At 41.3% G+C, this 18357-nt stretch overlaps 1 protein-coding gene across 3 annotated transcripts in view; it reads right to left on the bottom strand.

Annotated features, from left to right (window-relative positions):
* The window catches only part of LOC134224093 (uncharacterized), a 289525-nt gene that overhangs the window by 172087 nt on the left and 99081 nt on the right, over positions 1-18357 (bottom strand). For 2 of the 3 annotated variants that reach the window (XM_062703326.1, XM_062703327.1), the window contains exon 3: positions 818-1533. In XM_062703326.1, the coding sequence (XP_062559310.1) occupies positions 818-1481 (664 nt within the window). In that variant the 5' untranslated portion in view covers positions 1482-1533. Of the gene's footprint in view, positions 1-817; positions 1534-18357 lie in introns of those variants that run through there. The other variant, XM_062703328.1, reaches the window with a different exon arrangement.

Below are 18357 nucleotides of genomic sequence, written 5' to 3'. Positions count from 1 at the left end.
CATGAACTAATTGAAAACTTTCGAAGCTAACAGCGTTGTATGAATTTGTTTATGGCAATATTTTTGCAGGTTCCTATTCTCTGACTGAAAATTGGAACCACCAAGTTCATATCAGTAGACCTCTTCTCTACCGACTAGGCTGTTTGAGGAATCAGCATTGGAATTTACATAATTAGAATTCGCCACATATCCAGATTGTTTGTTCTGCAATCAATCACTGTTGATGCAATGAGCATAGTCATAATTGATTCTGCTAATATTTTCCCATCATCTAGCTAATATTTCCAAATCTGCAGCTCCGGCTGAAAAACATTCCGAATTCCGGAACATGCTTTGACAAGTATGATTTGGATTTCTGTTTCTATTGCTGATGGAAGCGCAGACTAAAAACTGATTTATGACCATTGCTCACGGGCTTCTGCAAATGAATCAGATACCTATGAACTTTTGCTCGCTTTGAACCAACGGAAACACGAAAGAGACACTATGGTGGATATGCGTTTATGCATGACAGGTATGCGATGCTCATTTTTTGGTATCGCAACATGTCTGATGAGAGCTTTGAATTAAAATGTTGCCTAATGACGATTAATGCATTGGAATCTGGACATGCTGTATGATAGCTGTCTATAAATATCAAAAAAGTTCGGAGATTTGTTCCAAAGCGTTCAATATACCACCAATAATCAATTTGTTTTACGGTAATTGCAAAAACACGTGTTTGCTATTGAAAATTGAATTTTTGCCACTTTATTTTTATCATCCAGAGCAATTCAAATGGCGCATACCCGAAGTCGCTCATCTCGTACAAACTTACCAATTCCGTTCCTGCCAATCAACGGTCCGATTGCGTTTATTTTATTGGATTGCAAATGTTGCTGCTGCTGCTGCTGCTTCTGCTGATGCTGGTGCAGTAGTTGGAAATCCGATGACTGTTGGGTTTGCTGTTGATGCATCTGTTGTGGGTGCGCTGGTGACAGCAGACCTCCGCCGAAGCCACCACTGGCGGTAGCACCCAAAGCGACTTGATTGCGAGCCTTCTCCGATAATCTAATATTCTCGGTTTTGTTATTAATTGTGCAAATTTTATCATTCGCAAGTGGCGTTGTGGCCTGGCCCGATGCTGCGTCCATTGGTTTCGGCAGAATGATGGCAGTGACACCATTAGCATCGATGGCTCCGGCTTTGGTTCCGTTCGTGAGTGCTGCCGCTGCCTCTGTCGAGCTCGAGGTTAACGTTGATGGGTACCGCTGCTGCAGCGGAGGACCATTCCTGCTCGATAATGTGGTGAGCGCTGTGGCAGCTGCTGTCGATAAGAGCGACCCAGCGTTGACCAATGCCGAACTTGATTGGGTGACGCTCGAAATGATAATGTCATTACGGTTGCCACCGGTAGCCACAAGGGTGGACGGGGCTTCCGCTGTCGGTTCTGCTGGTTGTATCTGAATTTCCGGAAGCTTCTTGGTTTTGAACAAACGCATGGCGACCGCTAGGGCCGTAGATGCGAATAAATGTGTGCCCTTCTCAGGTCATCTGAAAAAATGTGAAGGAAAAAATGTACACTGTCAGAACGATTGATCTGTAGATTTGTTAGAAAGCATATTGCAGAAAGAAGATAACAAGTTGATAAAAAAATGTTGCCAACGTTGAATTTAGCAGCATGAAAATTGTTTTGTGGCTTTTAAGCAATTTTTCAAACAATTGATTCATTTCGAATCCACTATGAGATTGCTGGATAGAGCTTGAAGCCAGAATTTTCGGTTTGGCAATTAAGACTATATGTAGTTATGCTATGCTAAATCTATGACAGTAAATATAAGTCGTATAAGGTCTACGCCTGCAGTAACTCTGTTTACCAAAACTACCCTTGATGTACTTCAATTAAAATTAATCCCGCTCTATCTTAATAATCATAAACATGTTCGTAATTGTTATCCTATTTTCATTGCGAATGATTCTTATTTATCATGAACGACGGCGGCCGCGACGGCTGCTTCTCGTAACGATAATGAACCATCCAACCAGAAAAATTATTGCAATCCATTAGAGAGCGGGCAGACGCCCGAGGAACATTTTGCAGCTGAAGTGGAGCTGCAGCACCATTCAAGGAACTAACAAAAACTCTCAAGTAGCTTCCAGCGATCGAAACAGGAACGTTGCAACTGGATATCGTTCGTTTCTTCCCCACCCACTTGCCAACGCATTTTCTCGAGGGGGTGTCCGAGAGGCGAAGTATCGACAAGAATGGAATTCGAGCAGGAAGAGTTATGCTAACGATACCATCACGAGACCCGGAATGAATTGATGAAATACTAGTTGTATCTCAGAAGACCAGAGAAAAAAGCTGGGATTTTGCGAGAAACCATCATCAAAGCTCATTTCTATTATCTGCTGGTGGAGCTCGCAGTGGAACGAGGGGAAGCTGGATGGGAAACAGAAGCATACCGAATTGCAAATTACAAGGAATGGCTCGTTAATACGCCTGCAGAAATAGTTCGCCGCACCGCATTGGGATCCTATTATTTGCTCAAGAATCTGTACGATTGCTTATTATCGCATTTTGTAGAATTCTTGGATCTGTAGCAGTGGGATGCGCTTTGATTTGCGCCACGGGTCCATCGCAATGACAGATGGAGTGAATCAGAGAAATACAATTCCAAGCATCGATGTGCATCACACTGCCGGCAAAACAAGATGCTCGTGCCCGTTAGCATTAAAATAATAATTATAATTAGCGAGGGAAATAATTATGGCGATTATTTTCCAACTCATCCACCTCAACAGTTCAAATGGGCCATTGCGCTGTTTCAGGAAAAAAAAAAACAGCACTCACCATGGTGTACAGAACTGAACAGCCCGCGACAATTCGAGCGCGCTAAACGGTCACATTTTGAAGTCTTACCGAAGAGCAATTTCGCTGTCATTGTCTTTTATAGGCCCAATTATGTGGAACACTTGTTCTGGAAGCAAGACGATGAAGAATCTTCTTAATGACTGCGTGGCGCCTTCCACTGACTGCCAGGGAACGAGTTAATGCCACCATTCAGAATGATTGTCTATTAGATGGGCCATTCAACTTGGCCAAGTACGGGTTTTCAATGGTGCGGTAATCCTTACGGAAGGGTGTTTTCGTGAGCAACAGGTAATAGTAATAAGGGTTTATTTGTTACTGTGTGTTCTGGAATATTTTTTTTGTAAATTATTTCAAATATTCACAAACTGAATCAGGAAGGAAACAACTTTTAGTCATTATTCCAGGATCGATGACTGTAGAATATCATACATGAAGATGTTCTTTATATAATTTTTCAAACCCTGAATTTTGAGAAAAACACTTTGAGGCAATGATCTATCATTCTTCAACTTGTTGCTAGTAAATCGATAAGGGTTAGCAGGTAGAAAGAGTAAATTTTGGTTCGCACATATACAACCAATTGATTTAGAAGATTTTATCACAGTAATAAAATCTTACAACTCTGCACTATCTGCATTAACATACGGAGATAAGTGTTTGACTGTAATATATGTAATTTTTGTTGGTATATTCGGCTGTGCATGCAGTCCAACAGTTCTAACAGAACGAAGATTCCATGTTCGTCCTGACGTTGCAGAATCTTTATTTGCCAATTTTATGTGAGCTTCGCAGCCGTGCAACTAGCGGCGTTAGTGGTTTAACGCATTTGCATGCCAAGGAGTGAGGGTTTCGATTCCCGCCCTAATGCTAAGAAAACTTTCGTGAAAGCGGATCGCACTTGGTGTTGTGAGAATATCTTTTCCATAGTCTAATGCAGCGTACACACCAGTCAAGCAGTTTGACAAACGTTGACTCAGCGCCCAAGAAAACGCTTTGGTTGCTGCTTTGTTTGAGCGTGTGTGAAGTTGTTCGAACAACCATTTGACAGTTGGCGGCTAGGCTGGAAAAAAATAAAACGGTTTGATTTTGGTTAGAGTTGTCGGGGACGGAGTCAAGGTTCGCCAAACATGTTTGAGCATTTGTAGTGAAGCTGCACAAATCCCTGTGGGGTTTGGGCCACACATTTTGGCGATCCTGCCAGTCTATTTTTTTGATCCTGTCGCTGACTTCATGAGGTGAGGTGAATTAAAGTGGTTAAATTGTGACGAGTGATATATTTCACTTTGCAAAATCACAAGGCGCGTCTCGAAGACCGTCGGAAAATGGTTTGTGGTTTGCTAAATCACAAGACGCGTCTCGAAGACCGTCGGAAAATTGTTTGTGGTTTGCTAAATCACAAGACGCGTCTCGAAGATCGTCGGAAAATGGTTTGTGGTGGCGCATCTGAAAGGCCGCTGGAAAAATGGTTTGTGGTTTGAAGAACATCAAAGCCTCGCCATGGAAGACCGTAAGAAATTGGTTTGTGTTTTGCAAAATTACAATGCGCGTCTGGAAGATCGGTGGAAATGGTTTGTGGTTTGGAAAACTATAAGGCGTGTCTGAAAGGTAACCAGAAATAATGTTTTGTAGTTTGTGAAACTTCAAGGTGTGTATGGAAGACTAACGGAAAATGGTTTACGATCTTTAAAATCTCAAAGTCCAGCAAGCATTTATTTTGATTAAAACATATTAAGATTTCATAAAGCCACTTGGCGATGTACATGAGACTACCAGTTGAGCTATAATATAACGAAATCTGAGAGAAATGGAGAAATATTCAATGCTGCTGTACTGTTCGAAGCTGTTCGGAAAGCCAAATATATTATCTAGAAATTTATCTTGGAATGTACTGACTTAGTAGCCATAGCGGGATTACCTGAAGGAGCAGATATCTTGGAAATTGAAAAATTAATATGGTTGCCGGTTTTTACAAAGCTATTCGGAAGTTCGAATTTATTATGCGTAAGATTAGTTTGGAGTTATTGGCTAGCAGTACTACTTGATGCCAAATGGTTAATAGTGTACTGCGAAACTAAAAATTGGATTAAATGTACGGATTTGGATTGGATTTGGAATGGATTTGAATTGGATTTGGATTGGCTTTGAATTGGATTTGTATTGGATCGGATTTTGGTTTGGATTTGCATTAGAATTGGATTGGATTTGCATTAGAATTGGATTGGATTTGCATTAGAATTGGATTGGATTTGCATTAGAATTGGATTGGATTTAGATTAGAATTTGGATTGGGTTTTGATTGGATTTTGATTGGATTTGGATTGGATTTGGATTGGATTGAATTTGGATTGGATTTGGTTGGTTTGGATTGGTTTGGATTGGATTTGGATTGGTTTGGATTGGTTTGGATTGGTTTGGATTGGATTTGGATTGGTTTGGATTGGTTTGGATTGGTTTGGTTGGTTTGGATTGGTTTGGATTGGTTTGGATTGGTTTGGATTGGTTTGGATGGGTTTGGATTGGTTTGGATTGGATTTGGATTGGTTTGGATTGGTTTGGTTGGTTTGGTTGGTTTGGATTGGTTTGGATTGGTTTGGATTGGTTTGGTTGGTTTGGTTGGTTTGGATTGGTTTGGATTGGTTTGGTTGGATTTGGATTGGTTTGGTTGGTTTGGATTGGTTTGGATTGGTTTGGATTGGATTTGGATTGGTTTGGATTGGTTTGGATTGGTTTGGTTGGTTTGGATTGGTTTGGATTGGTTTGGATTGGTTTGGATTGGTTTGGATTGGTTTGGTTGGTTTGGATTGGTTTGGATTGGTTTGGATTGGGATTTGGTTTGGATTGGTTTGGATTGGTTTGGTTGGTTTGGATTGGTTTGGATTGGTTTGGATTGGTTTGGTTGGTTTGGATTGGTTTGGATTGGTTTGGTTGGTTTGGATTGGTTTGGATTGGTTTGGATTGGTTTGGATTGGTTTGGATTGGTTTGGTTGGTTTGGATTGGTTTGGATTGGTTTGGATTGGTTTGGATTGGTTTGGTTGGTTTGGATTGGTTTGGATTGGTTTGGATTGGTTTGGATTGGTTTGGATTGGTTTGGATTGGTTTGGTTGGTTTGGTTGGTTTGGATTGGTTTGGATTGGTTTGGTTGGTTTGGATTGGTTTGGATTGGTTTGGATTGGTTTGGATTGGTTTGGATTGGTTTGGATTGGTTTGGATTGAAATGGTTTGGATTGGAAATGGTTTGGTTGGTTTGGATTGGTTTGGTTTGGTTTGGATTGGTTTGGATTGGTTTGGATTGGTTTGGGATTGGTTTGGATTGGTTTGGATTGGTTTGGTTGGGTTGGTTTGGTTTGCTTGGACTTGGTTTGGTTTGGTTGGATTTGGATGTGGATTGGGTTTGGATTAAATTTGGATTGGTTTGGATTGGTTTGATTTGGATTGGTTTGGATTGGTTTGGATTGGTTTTCGGTTGGATTTTCGATTGGTTTGGATTGGTTTGGATTGGTTGGATTGGTTTGGATTGGTTTGGATTGGTTGGTTTGGTTGGTTTGGATTGGTTTGGTTGGTTTGGATTGGTTGGATTGGTTTGGATTGGTTTGGTTGGTTTGGATTGGTTTGGATTGGTTTGGATTGGTTTGGATTGGTTTGGATTGGTTTGGATTGGTTTGGTTGGTTTGGATTGGTTTGGTTGGTTTGGATTGGTTTGGTTGGTTTGGATTGGTTTGGTTTGGATTGGTTTGGTTGGTTTGGATTGGTTTGGTTGGTTTGGATTGGTTTGGTTGGTTTGGATTGAAATGGTTTGGTTGGTTTGGTTGGTTTGGTTGGTTTGGATTGGTTTGGATTGGTTTGGATTGGTTTGGATTGGTTTGGATTGGTTTGGTTGGTTTGGATTGGTTTGGATTGGTTTGGATTGGTTTGGTTGGTTTGGATTGGTTTGGATTGGTTTGGATTGGTTTGGATTGGTTTGGATTGGTTTGGATTGGTTTGGATTGGTTTGGATTGGTTTGGTTGGTTTGGATTGGTTTGGATTGGTTTGGTTGGTTTGGATTGGTTTGGATTGGTTTGGTTGGTTTGGATTGGTTTGGATTGGTTTGGATTGGTTTGGTTGGTTTGGTTGGGTTGGTTGGTTTGGTTGGTTTGGTTTGGTTTGGTTGGTTTGGTTTGGATTGGGTTTGGATTAAGTTTGGATTGGTTTGGATTGGTTTGGATTGGATTGGTTTGGATTGGTTTGGATTGGTTTGATTTGGTTTGGTTTGAATTGGTTTGGATTGGTTGGATTGGTTTGGATTGGTTTGGATTGGTTTGGATTGGTTTGGTTGGTTTGGATTGGTTTGGTTGGTTTGGATTGGTTTGGTTGGTTTGGTTGGTTTGGATTGGTTTGGATTGGTTTGGATTGGTTTGGATTGGATTTGGTTGGTTTGGATTGGTTTGGTTGGTTTGGATTGGTTTGGATTGGTTTGGATTGGTTTGGTTGGTTTGGATTGGTTTGGTTGGTTTGGATTGGTTTGGTTGGTTTGGGATTGGTTTGGTTTGGTTTGGATTGGTTTGGATTGGTTTGGATTGGTTTGGATTGGTTTGGATTGGTTTGGATTGGTTTGGATTGGTTTGGTTGGTTTGGTTGGTTTGGTTTAATTGGTTTGGTTTGGTTTGGTTGGTTTGGTTTGGATTGGGTTTGGATTGGTTTGGATTGGTTTGGATTGGTTTGGATTGGTTTGGTTGGTTTGGATTGGTTTGGATTGGTTTGGATTGGTTTGGATTGGTTTGGTTGGTTTGGATTGGATTTGGATTGGTTTGGTTGGTTTGGATTGGTTTGGATTGGTTTGGTTGGTTTGGTTGGTTTGGATTGGTTTGGATTGGTTTGGATTGGTTTGGATTGGTTTGGTTGGTTGGATTGGTTTGGTTGGTTTGAATTGGTTGGTTGGTTTGCTTGGACTTGGTTTGGTTTGGTTGGTTTGGATATGGATTGGGTTTGGATTGGTTTGGATTGGTTTGGATTGGTTGGTTTGGATTGGTTTGAATTGGTTTGGTTGGTTTTCGATTGGATTTGGATTGGTTTGGATTGGTTTGGTTGGTTTGGATTGGTTTGGATTGGTTTGGATTGGTTTGGATTGGTTTGGATTGGTTTGGATTGGTTTGGATTGGTTTGGATTGGTTTGGTTGGTTGGATTGGTTTGGATTGGTTTGGATTGGTTTGGATTGGTTTGGTTGGTTTGGATTGGTTTGGTTGGTTTGGATTGGTTTGGATTGGTTTGGATTGGTTTGGTTGGTTTGGATTGGTTTGGATTGGATTTGGTTGGTTGGTTGGATTGGTTTGGATTGGTTTGGATTGGTTTGGATTGGTTTGGATTGGTTTGGTTGGTTTGGATTGGTTTGGATTGGTTTGGATTGGTTTGGATTGGTTGGATTGGTTTGGATTGGATTTGGTTGGTTTGGATTGGTTTGGATTGGTTTGGTTGGTTTGGATTGGTTTGGATTGGTTTGGTTGGTTTGGATTGGTTTGGATTGGTTTGGATTGGTTTGGATTGGTTTGGATTGGTTTGGTTGGTTTGGATTGGTTTGGATTGGTTTGGATTGGTTTGGATTGGTTTGGATTGGTTTGGTTGGTTTGGATTGGTTTGGATTGGTTTGGATTGGTTTGGATTGGTTTGGTTGGTTTGTGTTGGTTTGGATTGGTTTGGTTGGGTTGGTTGGTTTGGTTGGTTTGGTTTGGTTTGGTTGGTTTGGTTTGGATTGGGTTTGGATTGGTTTGGATTGGATTTGGATTGGTTTGGATTGGATTGGTTTGGATTGGTTTGGATTGGTTTGATTTGGATTGGTTTGGATTGGTTTGGTTGGTTTGGATTGGTTTGGTTGGAAGTGGATTGGTTTGGTTTGGTTGGATTTGGTTGGATTGGTTGGATTGGTTTGGATTGGTTTGGGTTGGTTTGGATTGGTTTGGTTGGTTTGGTTGGTTTGGATTGGTTTGGATTGGTTTGGTTGGTTTGGATTGGTTTGGTTGGTTTGGATTGGTTTGGATTGGTTTGGATTGGTTTGGATTGGTTTGGATTGGTTTGGATTGGTTTGGATTGGTTTGGATTGGTTTGGTTTGGTTTGGATTGGTTTGGATTGGTTTGGATTGGTTTGGTTGGTTGGATTGGTTTGGTTGGTTTGGTTGGGTTGGTTGGTTTGGATTGGTTTGGTTTGGTTTGGTTGGTTTGGATTTGGATTGGGTTTGGATTAAAGTTTGGATTGGTTTTGGTTGGTTTGGATTGGTTTGGATTGGTTTGGATTGGTTTGGTTGGTTTGGATTGGTTTGGATTGGTTTGGATTGGTTTGGATTGGTTTGGATTGGTTTGGTTGGTTTGGATTGGTTTGGATTGGTTTGGATTGGTTTGGATTGGTTTGGTTGGTTTGGATTGGTTTGGATTGGTTTGGTTGGTTTGGATTGGTTTGGATTGGTTTGGATTGGTTGGATTGGTTTGGATTGGTTTGGTTGGATTTGGTTTGGATTGGTTTGGATTGGTTTGGATTGGTTTGGTTGGTTTGGTTTGGATTGGTTTGGATTGGTTTGGTTGGTTTGGTTGGTTTGGATTGGTTTGGTTGGTTTGGATGGTTTGGTTGGTTTGGTTGGTTGGTTTGGATTGGTTTGGATTGGTTTGGATTGGTTTGGATTGGGTTTGGTTTGGTTTGGTTGGTTTGGATTGGTTTGGATTGGTTTGGATTGGATTTGGTTTGGTTTGGTTGGTTTGGATTGGTTTGGATTGGTTTGGATTGGTTTGGATTGGTTTGGATTGGTTTGGTTGGTTTGGTTGGTTTGGTTGGATTTGGATTGGTTTGGATTGGTTTGGTTGGTTTGGTTGGTTTGGATTTGGTTTGGATTGGTTTGGATTGGTTGGGTTGGTTTCAGTTGGTTTGGTTGGTTTGGATTGGTTTGGATTGGTTTGGATTGGTTTGGTTGGTTTGGATTGGTTTGGTTGGTTTGGTTGGTTTGGATTGGTTTGGATTGGTTTGGTTGGTTTGGGATTGGTTTGGATTGGTTTGGTTGGTTTGGATTGGTTTGGTTGGTTTGGATTGGTTTGGATTGGTTTGGTTGGTTTGGTTGGGTTTGGTTGGTTTGGATTGGTTTGGTTTGGTTTGGTTGGTTTGGATTGGTTTGGTTGGGTTTGGATTAAGTTTGGATTGGTTTGGATTGGTTTGGATTGGTTTGGATTGGTTTGGATTGGACTGGTTTGGATTGGTTTGATTTGGATTGGTTTGAATTGGTTTGGATTGGTTTGGATTGGTTTGGGTTGGTTTGGATTGGATTTGGTTGGATTGGTTTGGTTTGGTTTGGATTGGTTTGGTTGGTTTGGATTGGTTTGGATTGGTTTGGTTGGTTTGGTTGGTTTGGATTGGTTTGGTTGGTTTGGTTGGTTTGGTTTGGTTTGGATTGGTTTGGTTGGTTTGGATTGGTTTGGATTGGTTTGGATTGGTTTGGTTGGTTTGGATTGGTTTGGATTGGTTTGGATTGGTTTGGATTGGTTTGGATTGGTTTGGATTGGTTTGGATTGGTTTGGTTGGTTTGGATTGGTTTGGGTTGGTTTGGTTGGATTTGGATTGGTTTGGTTGGTTTGGATTGGTTTGGTTGGTTGGTGGTTGGTTTGGTTGGTTTGGATTGGTTTGGTTGGTTTGGATTGGTTTGGATTGGTTTGGATTGGTTTGGATTGGTTTGGTTGGTTTGGATTGGTTTGGTTGGTTTGGTTGGTTTGGATTGGTTTGGATTGGTTTGGATTGGTTTGGTTGGTTTGGTTGGTTTGGTTGGTTTGGTTTGGATTGGTTTGGATTGGTTTGGATTGGTTTGGATTGGTTTGGTTGGTTTGGATTGGTTTGGATTGGTTTGGTTGGTTTGGATTGGTTTGGATTGGTTTGGTTGGTTTGGTTGGTTTGGATTGGTTTGGTTGGTTTGGATTGGTTTGGATTGGTTTGGATTGGTTTGGTTGGTTTGGTTGGTTTGGTTGGTTTGGATTGGTTTGGTTGGTTTGGATTGGTTTGGATTGGTTTGGATTGGTTTGGTTGGTTTGGATTGGTTTGGATTGGTTTGGGATTGGTTTGGATTGGTTTGGATTGGTTTGGATTGGTTTGGATTGGTTTGGATTGGTTTGGATTGGTTTGGTTGGTTTGGTTGGTTTGGTTGGTTTGGATTGGTTTGGTTGGTTTGGTTGGTTTGGATTGGTTTGGTTGGTTTGGTTGGTTTGGATTGGTTTGGATTGGTTTGGTTGGTTTGGATTGGTTTGGATTGGATTTGGTTTGGTTGGTTTGGATTGGTTTGGATTGGTTTGGTTGGTTTGGATTGGTTTGGATTGGTTTGGTTGGTTTGGTTTGGTTGGATTTGGATTGGTTTGGATTGGTTTGGATTGGTTTGGATTGGTTTGGTTGGTTTGGATTGGTTTGGTTGGTTTGGATTGGTTTGGATTGGTTTGGATTGGTTTGGATTGGTTTGGTTGGTTTGGATTGGTTTGGATTGGTTTGGATTGGTTTGGATTGGTTTGGATTGGTTTGGATTGGTTTGGATTGGTTTGGATTGGTTTGGATTGGTTTGGTTGGTTTGGTTGGTTTGGTTGGTTTGGATTGGTTTGGATTGGTTTGGATTGGTTTGGATTGGTTTGGTTGGTTTGGATTGGTTTGGATTGGTTTGGTTGGTTTGGTTGGTTTGGATTGGTTTGGATTGGTTTGGATTGGTTTGGATTGGTTTGGATTGGTTTGGATTGGTTTGGTTGGTTTGGATTGGTTTGGATTGGTTTGGATTGGTTTGGATTGGTTTGGATTGGTTTGGATTGGTTTGGTTGGATTTGGATTGGTTTGGTTGGTTTGGATTGGTTTGGATTTGGTTTGGATTGGTTTGGTTGGTTTGGTTGGTTTGGATTGGTTTGGATTGGTTTGGTTGGTTTGGATTGGTTTGGATTGGTTTGGATTGGTTTGGTTGGTTTGGTTGGTTTGGTTGGTTTGGATTGGTTTGGATTGGTTTGGATTGGTTTGGTTGGTTTGGATTGGTTTGGTTTGGTTTGGTTTGGATTGGTTTGGATTGGTTTGGTTGGTTTGGTTGGTTTGGTTGGTTTGGATTGGTTTGGATTTGGTTTGGATTGGTTTGGTTGGTTTGGATTGGTTTGGATTGGTTTGGATTGGTTTGGATTGGTTTGGATTGGTTTGGATTGGTTTGGTTGGTTTGGATTGGTTTGGATTGGTTTGGATTGGTTTGGTTTGGATTGGTTTGGATTGGTTTGGATTGGTTTGGATTGGTTTGGATTGGTTTGGTTGGTTTGGATTGGTTTGGTTGGTTGGATTGGTTTGGATTGGTTTGGATTGGTTTGGATTGGTTTGGATTGGTTTGGTTGGTTTGGATTGGTTTGGGATTGGTTTGGATTGGTTTGGTTGGTTTGGATTGGTTTGGATTGGTTTGGTTGGTTTGGATTGGTTTGGATTGGTTTGGATTGGTTTGGATTGGTTTGGTTTGGATTGGTTTGGATTGGTTTGGTTGGATTTGGATTTGGTTTGGATTGGTTTGGATTGGTTTGGATTGGTTGGATTGGTTTGGTTGGTTTGGATTGGTTTGGATTGGTTTGGATTGGTTTGGTTGGTTTGGTTGGTTTGGATTGGTTTGGATTGGTTTGGTTGGTTTGGGATTGGTTTGGATTGGTTTGGATTGGTTTGGATTGGTTTGGGTTGGTTTGGATTGGTTTGGATTGGTTTGGATTGGTTTGGATTGGTTTGGATTGGTTTGGATTGGTTTGGTTGGTTTGGATTGGTTTGGATTGGTTTGGTTGGTTTGGATTGGTTTGGTTGGTTTGGTTTGGTTTGGATTGGTTTGGATTGGTTTGGTTGGTTTGGATTGGTTTGGATTGGTTTGGTTGGTTTGGATTGGTTTGGTTGGTTTGGATTGGTTTGGATTGGTTTGGTTGGTTTGGATTGGTTTGGATTGGTTTGGATTGGTTTGGATTGGTTTGGATTGGTTTGGGTTTGGATTTGGTTGGTTTGGTTGGTTTGGATTGGTTTGGTTGGTTTGGATTGGTTTGGATTGGTTTGGATTGGTTTGGATTGGTTTGGATTGGTTTGGTTGATTTGGTTTGGATTGGTTTGGATTGGTTTGGATTGGTTTGGATTGGTTTGGTTGGTTTGGATTGGTTTGGATTGGTTTGGTTTGGTTTGGTTTGGTTGGATTTGGTTTGGTTTGGATTGGTTTGGATTGGTTTGGATTGGTTGGATTGGTTTGGTTGGTTTGGTTTGGTTTGGTTGGTTTGGTTGGTTTGGTTTGGTTTGGATTGGTTTGGATTGGTTTGGTTGGTTTGGATTGGTTTGGATTGGTTTGGATTGGTTTGGATTGGTTTGGTTGGTTTGGTTGGTTTGGATTGGTTTGGTTGGTTTGGATTGGTTTGGATTGGATTTGGTTTGGTTTGGATTGGTTTGGATTGGTTTGGATTGGTTTGGATTGGTTTGGTTGGTTTGGTTGGTTTGGTTGGTTTGGATTGGTTTGGATTGGTTTGGATTGGTTTGGTTGGTTTGGTTGGTTTGGATTGGTTTGGTTGGTTTGGATTGGTTTGGATTGGTTTGGATTGGTTTGGATTGGTTTGGATTGGTTTGGATTGGTTTGGATTGGTTTGGTTGGTTTGGATTGGTTTGGTTGGTTTGGATTGGTTGGATTTGGATTGGTTTGGATTGGTTTGGATTGGTTTGGATTGGTTTGGATTGGTTTGGTTGGTTTGGGATTGGTTTGGATTGGTTTGGATTGGTTTGGTTGGTTTGGATTGGATTTGGATTGGTTTGGATTGGTTTGGTTGGTTTGGATTGGTTTGGATTGGTTTGGATTGGTTTGGATTGGTTTGGATTGGTTTGGTTGGTTTGGATTGGTTTGGATTGGTTTGGTTGGTTTGGATTGGTTTGGGATTGGTTTGGATTGGTTTGGGATTGGTTTGGATTGGTTTGGTTGGTTTGGTTTGGTTTGGTTGGTTTGGTTGGATTTGGTTGGTTTGGATTGGTTTGGTTGGTTTGGATTGGTTTGGATTGGTTTGGTTGGTTTGGATTGGTTTGGATTGGTTTGGATTGGTTTGGGATTGGTTTGGATTGGTTTGGATTGGTTTGGATTGGTTTGGATTGGTTTGGATTGGTTTGGATTGGTTTGGATTGGTTTGGATTGGTTTGGATTGGTTTGGATTGGTTTGGTTGGTTTGGTTGGTTTGGATTGGTTTGGATTGGTTTGGATTGGTTTGGTTGGTTTGGATTGGTTTGGTTGGTTTGGTTGGTTTGGATTGGTTTGGATTGGTTTGGATTGGTTTGGTTGGTTTGGATTGGTTTGGTTGGTTTGGTTGGTTGGTTTGGATTGGTTTGGATTGGTTTGGTTGGTTTGGTTGGTTTGGATTGGTTTGGATTGGTTTGGATTGGTTTGGATTGGTTTGGTTGGTTTGGTTGGTTTGGATTGGTTTGGATTGGTTTGGTTGGTTTGGATTGGTTGGTTTGGATTGGTTTGGATTGGTTTGGTTGGTTTGGTTGGTTTGGTTTGGTTTGGATTGGTTTGGTTGGTTTGGTTGGTTTGGATTGGTTTGGATTGGTTTGGTTGGTTTGGATTGGTTTGGATTGGTTTGGTTGGTTTGGATTGGTTTGGATTGGTTTGGATTGGTTTGGATTGGTTTGGATTGGTTTGGATTGGTTTGGTTGGTTTGGATTGGTTTGGATTGGTTGGTTGGTTGGATTGGTTTGGTTGGTTTGGATTGGTTTGGTTGGTTTGGTTGGTTTGGATTGGTTTGGTTGGTTTGGTTGGTTTGGATTGGTTTGGATTGGTTTGGATTGGTTTGGTTGGTTTGGATTGGTTTGGTTGGTTTGGATTGGTTTGGATTGGTTTGGTTGGTTTGGATTGGTTGGATTGGTTTGGATTGGTTTGGTTGGTTTGGATTGGTTTGGTTGGTTTGGATTGGTTTGGATTGGTTTGGTTGGTTTGGATTGGTTTGGATTGGTTTGGTTGGTTTGGTTGGTTTGGATTGGTTTGGATTGGTTTGGATTGGTTTGGATTGGTTTGGTTGGTTTGGTTGGTTTGGTTGGATTTGGATTGGTTTGGATTGGTTTGGATTGGTTTGGTTGGTTTGGTTGGTTTGGATTGGTTTGGATTGGTTTGGATTGGTTTGGATTGGTTTGGTTGGTTTGGTTGGTTTGGGATTGGTTTGGATTGGTTTGGGTTGGTTTGGTTGGTTTGGATTGGTTTGGTTGGTTGGTTGGTTTGGATTGGTTTGGTTGGTTTGGATTGGTTTGGATTGGTTTGGATTGGTTTGGATTGGTTTGGTTGGTTTGGATTGGTTTGGATTGGTTTGGGTTGGTTTGGATTGGTTTGGGATTGGTTTGGATTGGTTTGGTTTGGTTTGGATTGGTTTGGATTGGTTTGGATTGGTTTGGTTGGTTTGGTTGGTTTGGATTGGTTTGGATTGGTTTGGTTGGTTTGGATTGGTTTGGTTGGATTTGGATTGGTTTGGATTGGTTTGGATTGGTTTGGATTGGTTTGGATTGGTTTGGATTGGTTTGGGATTGGTTTGGATTGGTTTGGTTTGGTTTGGATTTGGTTTGGTTTGGATTGGTTTGGATTGGTTTGGATTGGATTTGGATTGGTTTGGATTGGTTTGGATTGGTTTGGATTGGTTTGGTTGGTTTGGATTGGTTTGGGTTGGTTTGGATTGGTTGGATTTGGTTGGTTTGGTTGGTTTGGTTTGGATTGGTTTGGATTGGTTTGGTTGGTTTGGATTGGTTTGGTTGGTTGGTTTGGATTGGTTTGGATTGGTTTGGATTGGTTTGGATTGGTTTGGATTGGTTTGGTTGGTTTGGATTGGTTTGGATTGGTTTGGATTGGTTTGGTTGGTTTGGTTGGTTTGGATTGGTTTGGATTGGTTTGGATTGGTTTGGATTGGTTTGGATTGGTTTGGATTGGTTTGGATTGGTTTGGATTGGTTTGGTTTGGTTTGGTTTGGTTTGGATTGGTTTGGATTGGTTTGGATTGGTTTGGATTGGTTTGGATTGGTTTGGATTGGTTGGTTTGGATTGGATTTGGTTGGTTTGGTTGGTTTGGTTTGGATTTGGATTGGTTTGGTTGGTTTGGATTGGTTTGGATTGGTTTGGATTGGTTTGGATTGGTTTGGATTGGTTTGGATTGGTTTGGATTGGTTTGGATTGGTTTGGTTGGTTTGGATTGGTTTGGATTGGTTTGGATTGGTTTGGTTGGTTTGGATTGGTTTGGTTGGTTTGGATTGGTTTGGATTGGTTTGGATTGGTTTGGATTGGTTTGGGTTGGATTTGGATTGGTTTGGATTGGTTTGGATTGGTTGGATTGGTTTGGATTGGTTTGGTTTGGTTTGGATTGGTTTGGTTGGTTTGGATTGGTTTGGATTGGTTTGGATTGGTTTGGATTGGTTTGGATTGGTTTGGATTGGTTTGGTTGGTTTGGATTGGTTTGGATTGGTTTGGATTGGTTTGGGATTGGTTTGGATTGGTTTGGTTGGTTTGGATTGGTTTGGATTGGTTGGTTGGTTGGATTGGTTTGGTTGGTTGGATTTGGTTTGGATTTGGATTTGGGTTTGGTTTGGATTGGTTTGGATTGGTTTGGATTTGGTTTGGATTGGTTTGGATTGGTTTGGTTTGGTTTGGTTTGGTTTGGATTGGTTTGGTTTGGATTTGGATTGGTTTGGTTGGTTTGGATTGGTTTGGATTGGATTTGGATTGGTTTGGTTGGTTTGGATTGGTTTGGATTGGTTTGGATTGGATTTGGTTGGTTTGGTTGGTTTGGATTGGTTTGGTTGGTTTGGATTGGTTTGGTTGGTTTGGATTGGTTGGATTGGTTTGGATTGGTTGGATTGGTTTGGTTGGTTTGGATTGGTTTGGATTGGTTTGGATTGGTTTGGATTGGTTTGGATTGGTTTGGATTGGTTTGGTTGGTTTGGTTGGTTTGGTTGGTTTGGTTTGGTTTGGATTGGTTTGGATTGGATTGGTTTGGTTGGTTTGGATTGGTTTGGTTGGTTTGGATTGGTTTGGATTGGTTTGGTTGGTTTGGATTGGTTTGGATTGGTTTGGATTGGTTTGGGATTGGTTTGGATTGGTTTGGATTGGTTTGGATTGGTTTGGATTGGTTTGGTTGGTTTGGATTGGTTTGGTTGGATTTGGATTGGTTTGGTTGGTTTGGATTGGTTTGGATTGGATTTGGATTGGTTTGGATTGGTTGGATTGGTTTGGATTGGTTTGGATTGGTTTGGATTGGTTTGGTTGGTTTGGATTGGTTTGGTTGGTTTGGATTGGTTTGGATTGGTTTGGTTGGTTTGGATTGGTTTGGTTGGATTTGGATTGGTTTGGATTGGTTTGGATTGGTTTGGATTGGATTTGGATTGGATTTGGATGGGATTTGGTTTGGTTTGGGATTGGATTTGGATGGGTTTGGATTGGATTTGGATTGGATTTGGATTGGATTTGGATTGGATTTGGATTGGATTTGGATTGGATTTGGATTGGATTTGGATTGGATTTGGATTGAATTTGGATTGGATTTGGGTTTTTTTTGCGTTTTCAATGAGAGAAAAAGGGAAATGTGGGATTTGAGTAAAGTGACTTCAGCGTGTGTTAATAGATTCACACATCAGTCAAATGTCAATCGGCGAGCAGCAAGCCATGATTTTTCCTTTTCTAGTCAGACCTCCGCGGCGTGCACACGCATCCACGGAGAGTCGCTGTCATAACTTCGTTCCGGCCATTCAGGGCCACACAACCCCCATATATTTTTTGATGGTTGGTGCTCAAGTTGGCGCTTCGGACGTTCGTGTGCGATATTGTTGGTCGAATAAATTGATTGCTCGTGCCGCTGTTGATAAAACTTGATGGATGTTTGAATGAACGAGAGGGGGAGTGCATGTTGGTCAAACTGCTTGACCGTGTGTACGTTACATAAAGCTAGGTGTTCAATCTGTCAAAACCTGTGATCCTGGCTTTTTTCTTTTTACAAATTCCCGAGCAGCACAATTCAGACCGATTTGGTTGCAGCAACTCAAATACGACTGAATTTGATTGTGCATAGGACGCAGAAACTCGCCTATGACGAGTGTGTTGCTTAGGTTGTGAGACTTCTTCATTTGAGTGTTGGCAGTGTTGGAGTACAGAAATATTAGGTTAGACAATTAGGCGACTGTAAATATTTCGATTAACCGGTACATTGGGGTACTTTTGAATACCGCATCATTTTCAATAACTACTTTCTGAGATGGATTCGTGCGGAGTATGTTCAAATGTGCTACATGCTGGTATAACAATAGCATGCAGTGGTACTTGTGGTATGGCGTATCATTACAGCTGCGTAGGAATGACCAAATCGTACTATGGTGGCCGATCTGCTCCGTTGGCTAGTACTGACATGAGTGGCGGAACATCTTCTAGGCATTCCGCGGCTCAAGTAAGATCTGCATCTTCCATCAATAATGATGCGACGCTGCCACTAATGAGGTAGAGTCCTTCTACGTTACTCCATTCGAGCCTGGCCAAA

Source organism: Armigeres subalbatus, chromosome 3, assembly GCF_024139115.2.
Source record: "Armigeres subalbatus isolate Guangzhou_Male chromosome 3, GZ_Asu_2, whole genome shotgun sequence".
NCBI lineage: Eukaryota > Metazoa > Arthropoda > Insecta > Diptera > Culicidae > Armigeres > Armigeres subalbatus.
Note: the sequence above shows the minus strand (reverse complement) of the source record. Positions and strands in the feature narration are given on the sequence as shown.